This window comes from Pseudorasbora parva, chromosome 11 (assembly GCF_024679245.1).
Source record: "Pseudorasbora parva isolate DD20220531a chromosome 11, ASM2467924v1, whole genome shotgun sequence".
NCBI classification, from domain to species: domain Eukaryota; kingdom Metazoa; phylum Chordata; class Actinopteri; order Cypriniformes; family Gobionidae; genus Pseudorasbora; species Pseudorasbora parva.
Window position 1 is genome coordinate 42388242 of NC_090182.1, and position 18491 is coordinate 42406732.

At 39.0% G+C, this 18491-nt stretch overlaps 1 protein-coding gene across 1 annotated transcript; it reads right to left on the bottom strand.

The window, feature by feature from the left end:
* Window positions 1-3409: 3409 nt before the first annotated feature.
* msx2a (muscle segment homeobox 2a) lies at window positions 3410-6096 on the bottom strand. The gene is made up of 2 exons (XM_067456674.1): window positions 5639-6096; window positions 3410-4485 (listed from the first exon to the last, which is right to left on the bottom strand). The coding sequence occupies exons 1-2, from the start codon at window positions 5970-5972 to the stop codon at window positions 4046-4048; spliced, it is 774 nt and encodes a 257-aa protein (XP_067312775.1). The 5' UTR covers window positions 5973-6096; the 3' UTR covers window positions 3410-4045.
* Window positions 6097-18491: the final 12395 nt, after the last annotated feature.

Genomic DNA, 18491 nt, shown 5'->3' on the forward strand with positions numbered 1-18491 from the left:
AATTTAATGATAATTATCATAATGCTCATATAAATTTTATTTGATACATTCAAATAACATTTCTTGTAAATATAAGAATATATATTTTCTTGCATCACACTTGTTTTTGCTGCAGTTCTTAAATATTTTTTTTTAATTTCAAAGAATTTCTCAACTTTTTTAATTAATAAAAATTGGGTAAATTTAGTAATAGCATGCTAAAAACAAGGTGACGTGCAAAACTGTAAGACTTTTGTGCATCAATTCATTGATGAGAAGTTACTGAGATGCAATATGGTTTTAGGTGAAAATGTTAAGTTCTGACTTGTATAACCTTGTAGAGCATATGGAAACAATATCTACATGCACCTATTAATGACTTTGCTTTATCTTGAATGAATGTGTTTCAGTTATATTATAATATGCAAAATGTTAAAAGAGTTTTTAGGGTCAGTGAGAGGCTATTATTTAGTAAATTGTTCCTTTTTTCTTTCAGGCAAATGTAATAATCTGAAGTGCTACATTTGCACAAATAAATACAATAAAAACACCTTTTTTTAGACCTCCCTGTTCGTAGTCACTTAGGATCAAAGCCTTCCTCTCAATGGACTGAACAGTCAGAAAAACAGTCAGAAAAACTTGGAAACTCAAAAAAAACTTTTGAGTTTCAACCAAGATGAAGTGAAACTACCATCTCGGGTCAAAAGACAGTTTTGTGCCACAGAAAGATCTGTTATCAGACTAATGTTGCAGCTTGTTTTAAAAACAAAGAAGGAGAAATAGACTGTGAAATGGCCGTTAATTGTAACAGTAATGGGAAACACTTTGTCTGTGCCAAACAATGCCACAGTTAAGTGAGCAAAAGAAAGTGAAGCCAATCATGTAATGTTTTTTTGCTCTTTATCACTGAGCTCTCATACACCATTTCACACTGGTGGTTAAACTTGGAGGGTAAGGACAATTAGTAAAGGGTCTGGTTGATGTAGAGCTCGGCATTCACAATCAGTTAAAGCTCAACGTCGAATTATAATACAAAGCCAAGGGTATTTTTAAAAGGGTAGACCATGCGGAGAAGACCTACCAAAGGGACATGCTAAGACACGGTTGGTGTCTATGGAAAATAAGCAGTTGTGTTCAGTCACTCCGGCTCAGGGACTGTGACTGAAGGCGGCTATTATATCGGCTATTTTTACTGTGTAGATACCCCAAATATATGCAATTACACCAGTAGAAGATTATAGATTATTTGATGGAAACTCTGCGATACAACAAAGCCAATTCATAAATTATATGCAACATTGAATTTCTTAAGATCATTTTAGAAATGCTTCAGGTCGACACATTCCTTGGTTGCAGCACACAGAGAGATTTACGAAGTTAAATACTTACGCGGCTAACCCAGTGTTTTAGTGCGTCATGTAATGACACCGTTTAATTAACTTTCCTGGGACCACCAGCATGAAGAGAGATCCAGAGGTCAACCAGCAATTCCACTGATTATGAGCATGGACGCTTTAAAAAGCCTCTTTTCAGCAGCTCAATTTAAAAAGCATTAGCAACCATGCGACTTGGAGCGTGAGCTGATCTCCTAAAACACCTCAACTGTTTAATCTTAGTAGTTTATCCTCTAAGATTTCCAATTAGGAAATGAAAAAATACACTGACTGACTTATAGATCTTGGTGCAACTCTAAAACAGCACATTCTGTAAATCATGAGTAAAATATGTTACATTTGCTTCTCATAAACATATTTTAACTTGGATTCGTTATACAAAAATACTTTAAAGGGTACTTCAGTGATTTTGCATTAAGCTTTGTATTTAAACTGGGTCATTAATGTAGTAGAAATGTGAAATTATTTATAAATTTGGTGCTTTCTAGATTGAGAAAAGACAGAAAATGTATTTTTGGCTCGTGGATGAAAGACAACAGCTCCCAGAATGCACTTGCTTTGCTGCCCTACGAGGCCACTCCCAAAGCCACAGCTACTGGATCACTGGATCATTTGCCCACCGCGTTCATTTTCATAAAATCAGTTCAGTTAGAGAACAGACACTACGATTAAAAAACTTAAACTTCTACTGATACAAAGCCATATAATATGCTAAATCACTGAAGTAACCCTTTAAAGGCACAATATGTAATTTCTGCCGCTAGAGGTCACTTGTTCAAAACAAAGGCGTAGCTTGATGCCTTGATTTCGCGGAATCATGTGAGTCATTGTCTTCACCGACCAATGTAGCCAATGTATTAAAGAATTATTAACGTTACTGTAGTATGAAGGATGGGGTTGAAAGTCGTTGGAGCGGAACAAGGCCGCTGGAGCGATTGCTAATGAGAGACAAGCGCAACACACAGCTCGAGAGCAGTGGTGCTTTTATTATGCCATAGATCACCGCTTCCGCTTCTTCCACTTATGTGGATGTGGGTTAACGCAGTGCTAGGGCTGGACAATAGTTCAATATCAGTATACATGGCAATATATTTTTTTCTTAAAGAAACACGCAGACTTTAGGACTTTAGCTTATTCACCGTATCCCCAGTTAGATAAGTCCATTCTCATTCTCAGTCTGACGCACTCACTGCTAGCCTAGCTTAGCAAAAAGACTGGAGGTAAACTAGTCTATCCATCTAGTCTACTGCTCAATAAGTGACAAAACAACACCAACATTTTCCTATTTACGTTGTGATGTGTATAGTTACATTGTGTACTAAGACCAACAGAAAATGAGAAGTTGCGATTTTCTAGACCGATATGGCTAGGAACTATACTCTCATTCCAGCGTAATGATCCAGGAACTTTGTTGCCGTACCATGGGTGCAGCGGCGCAATGATATTACGGAGCAGAATAAGCTAAAGTCCTAAGAAGTCGCCGTGTTTAAACACATTTTCGATATACATTACAGGCTGGCATTTCTCACTGATTGACGTTCAGGTCGCAGCCATCAGAAAGAGCAGAACACGATTGGCTATTTTTAGTGATGATGTACACCACAGACACACAGCTCAGCAGTAGTAGGCTAAGACGCGGCACTTTTGAGCTACAAGTACCTCTGACCGCAATACAAATGGGACTGAACGAGCTTCCACAAGTAAGGAGAAAGCAGAAGAAATAGTTGATAAGAGAGGAAAGACTAATTCCGTAGCATGGAAGTGGTTCAGCTATCTAAGATCTGATAAACTTCAGGTTTCAGTGTGCTGAAAAATGTGCCGGAGAGTGGTGCCGACTAGCAGCGGGAACACATCAAATCTGTTCCACCATCTGAAGCAGTTTTACCCAATAAAATATTCTGAGAGTAAAATATTATAGTTTTATAGGTTTGCATTTTGGCCATATCGTCAAGGCCTATGCAGCGATGTTTTATCATATTAGATTTGAGTGTGCTAAAAGTTATGTTATAATGCTACTCTGTGCGTTCACTTGGTGGCTACTATAAGACGTTAGATCGATATTAAATATGGTAAAACCAGGGTACTCGCGGTAAATAAAAAAAGAGAGATATTAACAATAAGGCTAACTGTGTTGAGCTTTATAACAAGGATTCGTTTTTTTAATTTGATCAAGGGGACACACAGGTATGATGTCATTGATTGATTGTACGTGTCCTGGTTAAAATAACCGATTTCTCTGGATTTAATTTGTATGTACACAAGCCAACAAAACATATAACATTGTTCTAGTGGTTTTTGGATATTTTAATCCAAAAATCTTACATATTGTGCCTTTAAGGCCAGTGGTAAATTTATGAATATACTTGACATTTTCTTTAGCGTGACTCAAATCACACTTATAGATCAATATTTTAATGTAAAACATTGGGTAATATAATATCCTAAAATGCCAAAAGTTACAAGAACGGCATTACATTTTGTGACACTTTAAAATCAGAAAACTCAAACCTGCAATTCTACTTTTCATTTGTTCTCATTTAAAATAGAAATCAACATAAAAAGTAATCTGGTGCATATATCAAATCTCATGACAACCCATGTAGAAGTGTCAAACATACAAATGTCAGTCCAGCAGATTATTTCCACTGATGCAACAGTTTAGATAAGATCCTCTAGACTGTCTCTTTGGACAGAGGACACATACTGTAACCCACCGGTGTGGAGTATATTCCTACAGGTGCGAAGGGCAGCATGTGTCTACTGAAAGGGAAAGACTGCCCGCAAAATAGAGCTGCTGTCTGGGGTTGCGTACAGAGCGGAAACGGTAGAGTGAGGCCAGGATGCAAGATGGGTTTGCTGGTCATTTTGAGCCTCTCCAGCTCTGCCTCCTGCAACCGCTTAGCCTTCGCTCTTCGGTTCTGGAACCAGATCTTCACTTGTGTCTCGGTCAGGCTGAGAGAGCTGGAAAACTCAGCGCGTTCTGCGATAGACAGGTATTGCTTCTGACGGAACTTGCGCTCGAGGGCCAAGAGCTGCGTAGTGGTGAAAGGGGTTCTGGGTTTGCGGTTGGTCTTGTGCTTTCTGAGAGTGCATGCTGCGGGACTCGGTGCTCCTGCAAAATGAGTTCATAAATTAGCTCGTAAACCACTCGGTAATAAACAGCTAGGGCAGATGACTAATTTGCTTTAACAGGGCAAACTCATAAAATACAATGCTGAAGGTTTATGCTTGCAAATAATTACTTTTTTTTTTTGTCTTGATCATGTGCTCGCAACAATCAATGCATTTTAAGAAGCACACTTTGGGGGGCACTGTATATTTCTTATGCATTTCCCATATATCTGGGGTTATTTTTTATTATTGAAATTACTAAACAAAACCAGAGGCGGACAGTATTGAAGTATTTTTACTTTCCAAGTAATTTTGTTTTTAATTAGTAATTATGTACTTTATCAGTAAAACTTTTACTTCACAACATTCCAAAAACATAATAATGTACTTTTTACAGAAAAACATTTCATATTGAATATAATGTAATACTTAATTACATAAAAAATGTAGTACTACATACTTTTACTCAAGTAAAATATTCAACGTTTTACTTCAGTACAAGTAAGAAAGTACAACATTTTTCATGTAATTAAGTATTAAAGGTTAGAAAACAACAACTTTTATTCATGAAATGCAGTGCAGTAAAAGTATAACAAAACAAAAAAACTTGATAAAATATATACTTGAAAATGTACTTGAGTAGAAAGGAAAACTATTCCACTACTTTCCGCCTCTGCAAGTTACAGTGAAGAGTCAGGCCTATTGTTAATCTGCTAGAAATTAACTAAAAATTTTCACTCACTAAAAAACACAGACACCAGTTGTTTACAAAAGAAAAAAATGTCTAGTTCTGAGAAAGGCTGAATTATTGTTAAGATACCACGTTGTTTCATATCTACACACACTAACACAGAGAAAAAAAACGTGTAAAGTGTACTTTTAGAGGTAGGCTACAACAGCTTGTCACTAGGGCAGCACCCTTAAAAAGACGTCTTTGTACCTTTTTTCTCCTAAAAGATGCATATTGCTACCTTAAGAGTACAAATGCGCACCTTGAGGTACTTCTGTGAACCTTTTAGTGGTAAAAAAAACAAAAAACAAAGATGTCCTTTTTTTTGGTTGTACTCATAAGGTACAATTTTGAAAGCTCTGTGTGAATATCATCATAAAGTTATCACTTGGTGTCAAAATAGTTTCTTAATCTGCCAACTTACGTGGTGAAGTTGATAATGTGGATTTATTGATCCAGGAAGCGTCCTCTTTGACAGATTCACGACTTTTGGAGGAACATATCACGGATCGATCATCCTGATTTGTAATGCATGGCATCTGAATCAGTTCCTGTGAAGTTGATTCACTCCTTCCTTTCTTCGACATGAGGGCTTCGACGCTGAACGGGAGACTTTGCGTCCGAACCGGCGGAGATGACCGTGAACCATGGTTATCCTCATCTTCATCAGAGGACACTTTACTTTTATAATTATCTGAAATCATTCCGCGTAAAATAACTATATCTATATTCCACATGGAAACTTGAGAAAGAACCATTAACCTGTTGGCTCGCTCTAACTTTTACATGACTAACAATAACTTGACAAAAGTTACAAGACTATCCACAAGCTGAACCAATCATCGTTCAGTCAGAGGCTGCGTCTAAAAACTAGAGACTAGAGCCGCCTACTTAGCCCTTTTGGACATCCTAGGACACAGAACGAGTGTTTCTAGGGAGATGAACGCCTGATTGCCTCATCAGTGAATATCACGAGCCGTTAAATTATACTCTTCGTGGATGAAGAGGTTATATTTAGACCATAATGTGGTGTTTTAGTGAGGGAAATAGGCTATAAGCTAAAATTAGACTTATTAGTTTTTCTTTAAATTACTCTCGCATGATTTGTAGGCTTGCCACTTCATATAGCCAACTCACTGTTCATATACGCATATATTATAGGCATTTTTGTTTACTAGAAAATGTTTTTTTTTTTTTTATTTTATTTAAGAACAATAATTAATTAAACCTCAATACAGCAACAACAAAAAACTGATAACATTTGTGACACGTTTAGAGGGGACCAAACGTTTCTGGCTAGCATGTAAATTACAGTAATTATATTGTTGTTGCTATTAACACCTTGTAATTAGGCTCCTGGAATCCGGTTCTTTTTTTTAAAACCAGGATTTAACCGTAATACTGGAAAATTGCTACCTTCTCAAGGTGTATGGCGCCCACTCATATAGCCTGTGTCTGTCAATTTAAAGGCTATGAACTCTGCTCTGATTTGTCAGATTTCTGCACCGAAATTAAAATATAAGTAAAACGATGGAAACGGTTGGGTAAACTAAATGTGCATTTAATAGAAACTCTGTACAAGTCTGTAATGTTTATACAAGAAATCTAAACAAATGCCTTGCAAAACCAACCTAACATATGCACCTTTTTTCCCGCTGCAGAATTTGCATGGCACTGTGGTAATTATTTGATTCCTAGAGAATGCAGAAGTACAAGTCAGTCCTGTCAAAACTAACACTTAAGTGTCTCCACCAAGTCTGGGCTCCTGCACCATTATTACTGCTCTCCAGAGGAGTCATACTCTGTAATCGTGACAGGTTTAATTCTGTGGCAAAGGCCTTGGCTTATGGGTTCATTAAGCTTTGTGAATCACTGTGTTCGCATCACTTGCGTTCTACACTTAAATGCTTTGGGAATAATTTTAGCATATACCTTTACATATTTCCCTCTTTAATAGCAGTGATTAGGGTGCACTCCTGAGGTTAAAAATCAGGATAATTTGTGTTCTTTAAAGTCATTAAGAATGTTAAACTAGAGAATTAAGTGGAAGAAAAAGATGTCATTAGGACTATAGCAGGAACAGCATATTGTGCTCATTAGAGGAAAAAGAGAAAACGTCAGGAAGTTCACTCCTGCCAATACTGTCACATAATATGCAATACAAACTCTATGTACAGGGTCAACACTAGAGGGAATTTAACAGATAATCCTTGACAAGGATTTGGCTGCTGTGGCCTGTGGCGCTGTAGACAAGGCAGATTGTTATACAGCATGGGCCAAAAGGAATGATTGTTACAGAATTGCTACAGAGAGCATGGGAAAGCACACCAGGTGGACTGGAAAAACTGTTCAGATAATGGGTGATTATGATTTGATTAAAGTGGAAGATGTAATTAAGTCAAAAAAAAAGAAATTCATAAAAAGCATGCAGTCAATAAGATTTGACATAAACTGGCATCGCCACGTGTTTTTAATTTGAAAGCAATGCTCACGCAATTTAGTCTTCATTACTTGTGTATATAAACATAACATGAACTAAAGACCAAATAATGACGCAAAAACTGCAGTGCCAAATAAATGTTAAACATGACACAAGTTTAAATGTGTAGAACTTGCAGGCTGCTCGCTTACATCATACTTCACAGTGAATTTACTTTTTTAATTCTTTGGCCCAGATTGCTTTTGAGGGTCAGTGAGCAAATGTCAGAGAAACAGACACCCAGTAAACAACTCCTTCTACTTCAGTAACAAATCCATGTTAGAGAACGCAAAGGATGATATAATCACTTCACCCATCAGCTTTATTGCTTGCTTTGGCTCATAATCTCATAATTTTGGCTGACACTGGGCCAGCAGAGAGAATGACACAGTAACTGCAGTTACATCATTTTCAGTACTACACGGTTTAGATGGATTTAGAAAATACTGTAATTTCATACGCATAAAAGTTAAAGGAAGTTCTGGATGTATGGAAGCTTGTTTACACCACAGAAAATAAATCAATAATAATTGTGACATTTTATCTCACAATTGTGAGTTTACACATCACCATTCTGGCTTTATATCTCACAATTCTGACTCTATATCTCGCAATTCTGGCTTTATATCTCACAATTCTGACTTTATATCTCACAATTCTGGCTTTATCTCACAATTCTGACTTTATCTCGCAATTCTGGCTTTATATCTCACAATTCTGGCTTTATATCTCACAATTCTGGCTTTATATCTCGCAATTCTGGCTTTATATCTCACAATTCTGGCTTTATCTCACAATTCTGGCTTTATCTCACAATTCTGGCTTTATCTCACAATTCTGGCTTTATCTCACAATTCTGGCTTTATCTCGCAATTCTGGCTTTATCTCACAATTCTGGCTTTATCTCACAATTCTGGCTTTATCTCACAATTCTGGCTTTATCTCGCAATTCAGACTTTATACCTCACAAATTCTTGCTTTATCTCGCAATTCTGACTTTATATCTCACAATTCTGGCTTTATCTCGCAATTCTGACTTTATATCTCGCAATTCTGACTTTATCTTGCAATTCTGGCTTTATCTCGCAATTCTGACTTTATCTCGCAATTCTGGCTTTATATTTCAGAATTCTGTCTTATCTCGCAATTCTGTCTTTATATCTCGCAATTCTGAATTAATCTCGCAATTCTGGCTTTATATCTCACAATTCTGTCTTTATATCTCACAATTCTGGCTTTATATCTCACGATTCTGTCTTTATATCTCACAATTCTGACTTTATATCTCACAATTCTGGCTTTATCTCACAATTCTGGCTTTATATCTCACAATTCTGACTTTATATCTCACAATTCTGAATTTATATCTCACAATTCTGGCTTTATCTCACAATTCTGACTTTATCTCGCAATTCTGGCTTTATATCTCACAATTCTGGCTTTATATCTCACAATTCTGGCTTTATATCTCACAATTCTGGCTTTATATCTCGCAATTCTGGCTTTATATCTCACAATTCTGGCTTTATCTCACAATTCTGGCTTTATCTCGCAATTCTGACTTTATACCTCACAAATTCTGGCTTTATCTCGCAATTCTGACTTTATATCTCACAATTCTGGCTTTATCTCGCAATTCTGACTTTATATCTCGCAATTCTGGCTTTATCTCGCAATTCTGGCTTTATCACGCAATTCTAGCTTTATCTCGCAATTCTGGCTTTATCTCGCAATTCTGGCTTTATCTCGCAATTCCGGCTTTATATCTCACAATTCTGGCTTTATATCTCACAATTCTGGCTTTATCTCGCAATTCTGGCTTTATCTCGCAATTCTGACTTTATCTTGCAATTCTGGCTTTATCTCGCAATTCTGACTTTATCTCGCAATTCTGGCTTTATCTCGCAATTCTGGCTTTATATTTCAGAATTCTGTCTTTATATCTCGCAATTCTGTCTTTATATCTCGCAATTCTGACTTAATCTCACAATTCTGGCTTTATATCTCACAATTCTGTCTTTATATCTCAATTCTGGCTTTATATCTCACGATTCTGTCTTTATATCTCACAATTCTGACTTTATATCTCACAATTCTGGCTTTATATCTCACAATTCTGACTTTATATCTTCACAATTCTGACTTTATATCTCGCAATTCTGGCTTTATATCTTACAATTCTGGCTTTATATCTCGCAATTCTGGCTTTATATCTCGCAATTCTGGCTTTATATCTCACAATTCTGGCTTTATATCTCACAATTCTGACTTTATATCTTCACAATTCTGACTTTATATCTCGCAATTCTGACTTTATATCTCACAATTCTGACTTTATATCACACAATTCTGACTTTATATCTCGCAATTCTGGCTTTATATCTTACAATTCTGGCTTTATATCTCGCAATTCTGGCTTTATATCTCGCAATTCTGGCTTTATATCTCACAATTCTGGCTTTATATCTCACAATTCTGACTTTATATCTTCACAATTCTGACTTTATATCTTCACAATTCTGACTTTATTTCTCACAATTCTGACTTTATATCTCACAATTCTGACTTTATATCTCACAATTCTGACTTTATATCTCACAGATCTGACTTTATTCTCACAATTCTGACTTTATATCTCACAATTCTGACTGTAAATCTGTCACATGTGTGTTCTGTCTGTTGTGTTTCCCCCTGTACTTCCTGGTTTTGTTTTAGTCACATGTTCCCTTGTTCTGAGTTTCCCGCCACTGTTCAGTCCCCTCGTTAGCTTTAGTTATGTCAGCTGTGTCTAGTCATCTGTATCACCTGTTCCCCTCGTTTGTCTAGTCATCAGTGTTTGTATTTATTTCCCTCGTGTTCAGTCCTTTGTTATCCGGTCTTGATGTTAACACATTAGATGTCCTTCTATGTTTGATATGGTCAAAATAAGTGATAGATCTTTCTTGTAAAGCCAAGCTGATTGTAAATAAAGTTCCTTTGAGTTTTGGAAGTCTTGGAATCTTCTTCAGCGTTACATCTACACGTAACAGAAGACCGGACCTAATCGACAAGACTTCTGATTCAAGTCTAGAGAGATGAAGATAGCCTCCATCAACGTGGCCCCTAGAGAGCGAGATGATCCACAAGATGAAAGTATCGTGTTTATCTTCCAGGGTGGCAGGTGTCTAGAGGAGTATGTAGAGGAGTTTTTAGACACCTGTCACCATGCTTCCTATGGGGATCTGAAACTGATGGAGGGGTTTTAGTGTGGGCTGGACGAAGATATCCGTGATGTGCTTCCTCAAGTAGATTCTTCCTGGACGTTGGAGCTATATATTAGTGCTGCACTCTGGATTGACGGGTCTTCGTTCAAGGTTGGCAGAGTGGAGGAGGACAACATCATCATCGTCCAGCCCCACCACACACCAGCATTGAGACCAGGCCCTGAGCAACCCCCCTCACTGTCAGCCCAGCTGACACCTACCACACCTGGGCCAGCGGAGGAACACAGGCTAATCGATTTCTGGGCTGAGCCACTTACTGCCCCATCAGAGCCCGCTGCGCTGCCTCAGGAGCCCGCTGCGCTGCCTCAAGAGCCCGCTCCAGGCCTTCAAGAGCTCTCTCCAGCCTCCACTAGCCCGCTCCAGGCCTTCAAGAGCCCGCTGTAGGCCTTCAAGAGCCCGCTCCAGGCTTTCACGAGCCCGCTTCTGACTTCCACGAGCCTTCACCAGGCCTCCCAGTGGCCGCTCCAGGCCTCCCAGTGGCCGCCCCAGGCTTCCCAGTGGCCGCTCCAGGCTTCCCAGTGGCCGCTCCAGGCTTCCCAGTGGCCGCTCCAGGCTTCCCAGAGCCCTCTCCAGAGCCGCCGCCAGGTTCCCAGAGCCGCCCCCAGGCCTCCCAGCGCCGCCTCCCAGCGCCACCCCCAGGCCTCCCAGGGCCGCCCCCAGGCTTCCCAGAGCCTCCTCCTCCAGGCTTCCCAGAGCCTCCGCCTCCCGGCTTCCCAGAGCCACCTCCAGACTCACATGGGTGCCCCACTCCAGCCGCCCACGAGCCCACCAACCAAGCCCCTAAATTCAGAAAACATTTTTTTTGGAGGGGCTATAGGCCAATGGGTGGGTCTCCTGCCCTGTCCAAGTCTCCTGCCCTGTCCAAGTCTCCTGCCCTGTCCAAGACTCCAGCCCTGTCCAGGGCTCCAGCTCCATCCTGGGCTCTAGTCCTGCTGGCCATGGCCTGGGGGTTCATCCTGGGGCCACCCAAGACACCTGTATCTCCAGGGCCACCCAAGGCTCAGGACCTGCCATGGCCTCCCAAGACTCCAGACCCGCCATGGCCTCACCCTGAAGGTCCCCAGCCAGCCCGGTCTCAGCTCCCAGGACTTCAGGGTTCCCGCCCCTCCCCGGTGGTCTTCGTAAGGCGCGAGGACGTGCCTACCGTGAGGGGGGAGTAATGTCACGTGTGTTCTGTCTGTTGTGTTTCCCCCTGTACTTCCTGGCTCATTTTAGTCACATGTTCCTTTGTTCTGAGTTTCCCGCCACTGTTCAGTCCCCTCGTTAGCTTTAGTTATGTCAGCTGTGTCTAGTCATCTGTATCACCTGTTCCCCTCGTTTGTCTAGTCATCAGTGTTTGTATTTATTTCCCTCGTGTTCAGTCCTTTGTTGTCCGGTCTTGATGTTAACACATTAGATGTCCTATGTTTGACATGTTCCAAGTAAGTGATAGATGTTTCTTGTAAAGCCAAGTTGATTGTAAATAAAGTTCCTTTGAATTTTGGAAGTCTTGGAATCTTCTTCACCATTACATCTACACGTAACACTATTTTGCAATTCTGACTTTATATCTTGCAATTCTGGCACAATCATGAAGTGGGACAATTTATTGGACATTTTAAACTTTTTTTTTAACAAATCAAAAACTGACAAATTGGGCGTGCAAAATTATTCGGCCCCCTTAAGTTAATATTTTGTAGTGCCACTTTTTGCTGCGATTACAGCTGTAAGTCGCTTGGGGTATGTCTATCAGTTTTCCACATCAAGTGACTGAAATTTTTGACCTTTCCTCCTTGCAGAACAGCTTGAGCTCAGTGAGGTTGGATGGAGAGTGTTTGTGAACAGCAGTTTTCAGTTCTTTCCACAGATTCTTGATTGGATTCAGGTCTGGACTTTGACTTGGCCATTCTAACACCTTGATATGTTTATTTTTTAACCATTACATTGTAGATTTTGCTTAATGTTTTGGATCATTGTCTTGTTGGAAGACAAATCTCCGTCCCAGTCTCAGGTCTCCATCAGGTTTTCTTCCAGAATGGTCCTGTATTTGGGTCCATCCATCTTCCCATCAATTTTTAACAATCTTCCCTGTCCCTGCTGAAGAAAAGCAGGCCCAAACCATGATGCTGCCACCACCATGTTTGACAGTGGGGATGGTGTGTTCAGGGTGATAAGCTGTGTTGCTTTTACGCCAAACATAACGTTTTGCATTGTTGCCAAAAAGTTCAATTTTGGTTTCATCTGACCAAAGCACCTTCTTCCACGTTTGGTGTGTCTCCCAGGTGGCTTGTGGCAAACTTTAAATTACACTTTTTATGGATATCTTTAAGAAATGGATTTCTTCTTGCCACTCTTCCATAAAGGCCAGATTTGTGCAGTATACGACTGATTGTTGTCCTATGGACAGCTCAGCTGTAGATCTCTGCAGTTCATCCAGAGTGATCATGGGCCTCTTGGCTGCATCTCTGATCAGTCTTCTCCTTGTATGAGCTGAAAGTTTAGAGGGACGGCCAGGTCTTGTTAGATTTGCAGTGGTCTGATACTTCCATTTCAATATTATCGCTTGCACAGTGCAACTTGGGCTGTTTAAAGCTTGGGAAATCTTTTTGTATCCAAATCCGGCTTTAAACTTCTCCACAACAGTATCTCAGACCTGCCTGGTGAGTTCCTTGTTCTTCATGATGCTCTCTGCGCTTTAAATGGACCTCTGAGACTATCACAGTGCAGGTGCATTTATACGGAGACTTGATTACACACAGGTGGATTCTATTTATCATCATTAGTCATTTAGGTCAACACTGGATCATTCAGAGATCCTCACTGAACTTCTGGAGAGAGTTTGCTGCACTAAATGTAAAGGGGCCGAATAATTTTGCACGCCCAATTATTCTGTTTTTGATTTGTTAAAAAAGTTTGAAATATCCAATAAATTTCGTTCCACTTTATGCCTGTGTCCCACTTGTTGTTGATTCTTCACACACAAAAAAAGTTTTATATCTTTATGTTTTAAGCCTTGAAATGTGGCAAAAGGTCGCGAAGTTCAAGGAGGCTCTCAATTCGGATTTTATCTTGCAATTCTGACTGACTCACAATTCTGACTTCTTTTCTAAGAATTGTGATGATATAAAGTCAGAATTGTGAGATAAAAACTTGCTATTAACTTTTTTAATTCTGTGGCAGAAACAAGCTTGACATTTCATACAATACATTTTAGAACCAAACACAAAATTTATCCTGCTAGTTGTACTGATTAAACCAATTTAGGAAAATGTTTGTACTAGGGCTGCACGTTTTCAAGTTTTTCATTAACCGTTAACCGAGGCCCTTAGCGGTTAATACTCGGTTAACCATAGTGTGCGTCAGGGTTATTTTTAGTTTATTAATTTGACGACCGCCATCTCCGTAGTGAACGCGCCTATAGAGAGAAATGCACATCATGGATTACATAATCAGAGAGTAGCCTATTTCTTTTCGTTTTAAATTGTTAAAAGACATTTCAAGCTTTCTTAAGATATATTTCATGTCTGTGAGGCGTACGCTGAGTTTCGTTAAATTAGGATGAGATATGCGCGCTCCAGTTCACGAGCAATGCGAGTGGCCGCGAGGGCGCCTGCATGATTAGGGCATGTAGTAAAAGATGCAGCCGAGAACGATTCACACAGCGTTTGACTCGCGCGGCTTAGCCTCTCCCAGCAGAGAGTACAAGCATCTGTGGACTCGTTCCTTCCGCTCTGGCCATCTTGCTTTCAGTCCGCGATTAGCTTTTTGGTTTTCTTCATTACAGTTAAAGTAACGTCTGCTTTTCTCTAGTCATTCACAAGTTTCTCACTTCAAACTTTCTTTCTTCTGCTCCGTTATGTACAGCGCGCGCAGCTCCCGCTCTGCTTCTGCCCTATGCGACTCATACTCCGGAGCGACTTATAGCCTGAAAAATGCGGTAAGCACTGCATTGCAATACTTGGATTTTGCCCCATCACTCTAATTTTGAAAGTGCTCCCACGCTTTCTTTGCCCGCTTAGAAAGCTGGTCATGACTTCTTCTTGTGGATATTACAAATGTCTGGGAGCGCTCTGGCGGTCTCTAGGGGTGCAAAAATATATTAAAACTAAATTCAAAGCACGTCATTGACGCCACTTAACCGAGCAAAATGTTTCACTCGGTTACGCAATTTTTAACGGTTAATCGGTCAATCGGTTAACCATGGACACCCCTAGTTTGTACCAAATTACTGAACATAATTTCTTGGGAACATAATGTGCACATAATAGACACTGCAGAAATTGTTGTTTCAACAAAAAAAAAAAAGGTTTTCGTGCTTCCATAATATGTTAAGCTAAGTCAACTTCTAAGTGGGGTCTAAATTATTTTACTTCAATGAAAGGTTAGATATTTGCAATTTTTTTGAACGATAGATCAAAAAGGATAAATAATGCAGATTTATTTTACAGCCATTTTTGATCAAATTTACCAGGGGTGCTAATTCTGATTCTGATCAGAACTTTACAATACTTTTCAAGTTGACTAAACTTTAAATGTTAAGGCAGCATATACTTTTTAAGTTGAAACAACTTTTTTAACAGTGTATTTAATCAAAAATTAACATTGGGTAAAAAATGGGTTAAAATTGTATGTGAAATTGTATGTGAAATTCAATAAATATACAAAATTAAAGATATCAATTTGAACCTCATAACAATTTCACAGTTCAGTGCCTTTAAACAGTTCAGTTCTTCTAATTAAGCTACACTGAAATGTAAGCAGACCATTATGCACAATTCATGTCCCTAGAGTCGGAATATTTGATGCAGCAGACAACCCTACTTTTAGGGGTGAGCTGCACTACGGGAACATTCAGTTCACAAATGCAGCACAATATCAAACTTGACCTCATTTTTTTGATTATAGAAAAAAGCCACCAGATGAGGCACTTCACATGGCTAGTAGAAATGACATTCAGCACGTGGATAGTGAATTTTTTTTTTTTTTTTTTTTTGTGGAATTGTTCTTTCTATTAGACCTCATGGAGTAAAAATGCAGTGCCAGTCAGGAAGGAAGCCACTATATACTGTGACTGAATGTTGAGTGTAAGCTCACATACCAATAGACACATGCACAGTGACACAGTGAGCCTAATGTTTCTGACACAGCTGGACTGCCCGTCTGTGTCCCACATTGCTATATGGATCCAGGTTCATTATTACGCCCTCATCAGTGTAAAGCCCTTGAAGGCTTATTCCTGACACCATCTATTTCCTCAAGGCAATATGCAATTATACCTGGGTGCTAGAAGTTAAGATGACAAAACCATTTCTGGGAAAAGTAAGATGTGATTTTGATAATTTCACCAGGAATCACTTAGGTATGTGAGTGTCAAATTCAGAGTAATTCTTTGTGGACTTGCGTTATTTTTCTTAGCTGTCACAGAAGAACTGCAATCTGTGGTTGCTTCTACCAAGGACTTTTTTTACAGCATGTTTTATAATTCAAAGGGTAGAGGAAAATTTGTATTGCTCTCTGTCACATTGTGAATTAAAAGCCATAAAGCACTGGTTAATGAGATGAGCCAGGGTCAGTGGTTCACATATATTATATGAAGCCTTATTGTCGGTGCTCTGTCTTAAGTTGTAGTTGTATATCATTCACAATCAGGAATTTGGTCGGGCTTTTCCACACTGTTGGCCTCACCAAAGCACAGACAAGACCACATCCCTGGAGCTATACATGTCCTGCGTTTCTCAGGTTGTGCTGAATCAGTGCAATACATTTACAGGTACACTCAGTAACACCAATTGTTATTGGCGGTATGAACAGTGCTCAAGCAACAGCTACGGCAAGTGCCTATGCTTTCACAATATCTCCTCCCTTGTGGCTCAAACAAAGAGCCTACTAATTCCAGCTATTCAAGGGGTGACATTTAATTATGGATGCTGCCGTTAAAAGGAAATAAGGCAAAGGATGTGCACATGTAACCAGTAGCGTAAGGTGTGTGTGGCAGTGTAAAAATGAGTCTATGCTTTGTGTGCATTCAACCACATCAAACCTGTGCAAAGTTGAGAGCCAAAGACAGAGAAGTAGAGATATGATCTGTCTGCTGGAGCTCATTATAACATAATGTGTCATTAAACACAATATATTAAATCTGAATGCCAAAAAAAAGAAAAGATACATAGCTTTATGGTGATGTAGACGAAAATACTACCAACCAAAATGAAAAACTATTGTACTGAGGTTCAGTGAGGCCTTTGAAGCTAAATTCAAAAGGAGCATAAAGCTGGGCTGATCACAGAAGATACCCCAAGCAAAACATTATTCGCATGATTTATTATAAAAGTAGATAAATTGTTTGTGTTAAACAGTTGTAATTGTCATACGGTGTTTAGGAATTGTGTACATTGAGTGTGGTCCAATCCCGTGAGAGATAATTTGTGTTTTCACTGTTTATCTGCAGATCATTACAAAAATGACATTAAGCAACCCCTGCTTGTGGCTAAGGACTCATAACAGATAAAGAGAAGGTGTGACTCCACTTGCTTAGCATGTTTCAACACATGAACACAAATGAGCCTGGTGGTGAAAATAATTACAGCTTAATTCAGTGTTGGAATCCATATCAAATGTTCAAGGCCTGAATGGCACGCATGCAGCTCATTGTTCTAGTCTTTCTTTCTTCTTAAACCCTGGCTTAACACTGTATGGCAGTTCAATTCATATTTGACGTATCCCTGCCAAATTATTGATGATTCATCGTGATATATTTAATTTCAAAAGACAGTTTAGCTGGCTGTTGTGAGGGATCTAAACATCCCTGAGCAGCTATTCCCTTTTTTTTTTAACCTGAGTTCTATCATTTATCCTAATCTACAACAAACATTTACTGTAGTTGCATTTAACCTGCATTTAATCTTAGCGATCTACCCACTGCCATTTAGCTGATGCTCAAGGAAAACACATAATCATCACAGGCGCTCATGAGAGGGGCCTAAACTATAAGTATCATTGTCTGTAATCAAGCCTTAAGTTTATTGGCCCATTATACCGACCTGACTTGACAACTTGATTGACTTCTGCCACAAACCCACAACCTGCAGAAGCAAGATGTTGAGCTCTTTCTACACTGAAAATGCAATGCAATTTTACTGAGGGTAAAACATTTACTAACAATTGTTTTCACTAAATGCTAAGCCCCCGATGACCTTTGTTGCTGATTTGAACCTCCAGAAAAGTTTTTATAATTAATTTATTTTTATTTAATTTATTTACAAATGACTTGACATGCAATGACAACCAAAATCATGCTTTCACTATAAAGCTTAACAAACATTCACACCACAGAAAGCCAGCAGTGTTTTAGTGATGAATGACGTATTTTAAGGTTGATTTATCAACCAATATACATTGCTGGCATAAATAAACACGTTGTTAACAAAAAACTGAGACACAGGCCATTCTCTTTATGAATATTTAAAAATAAATAAATATATATATATATATATATATATATATATATATATATATATATATATAAAACAAAAACAAAAACAACAACAACAGGTAAA

Excerpts from the sequence above, each read along its gene's own strand:
- msx2a (XM_067456674.1), bottom strand. The coding sequence starts at position 5,972 with ATGGTTCTTTCTCAAGTTTCCATGTGGAATATAGATATAGTTATTTTA. Across the intron at positions 4,486-5,638 it reads CACATTATCAACTTCACCAC|GAGCACCGAGTCCCGCAGCA; the intron begins GTAAGTTGGCAG and ends CTCATTTTGCAG.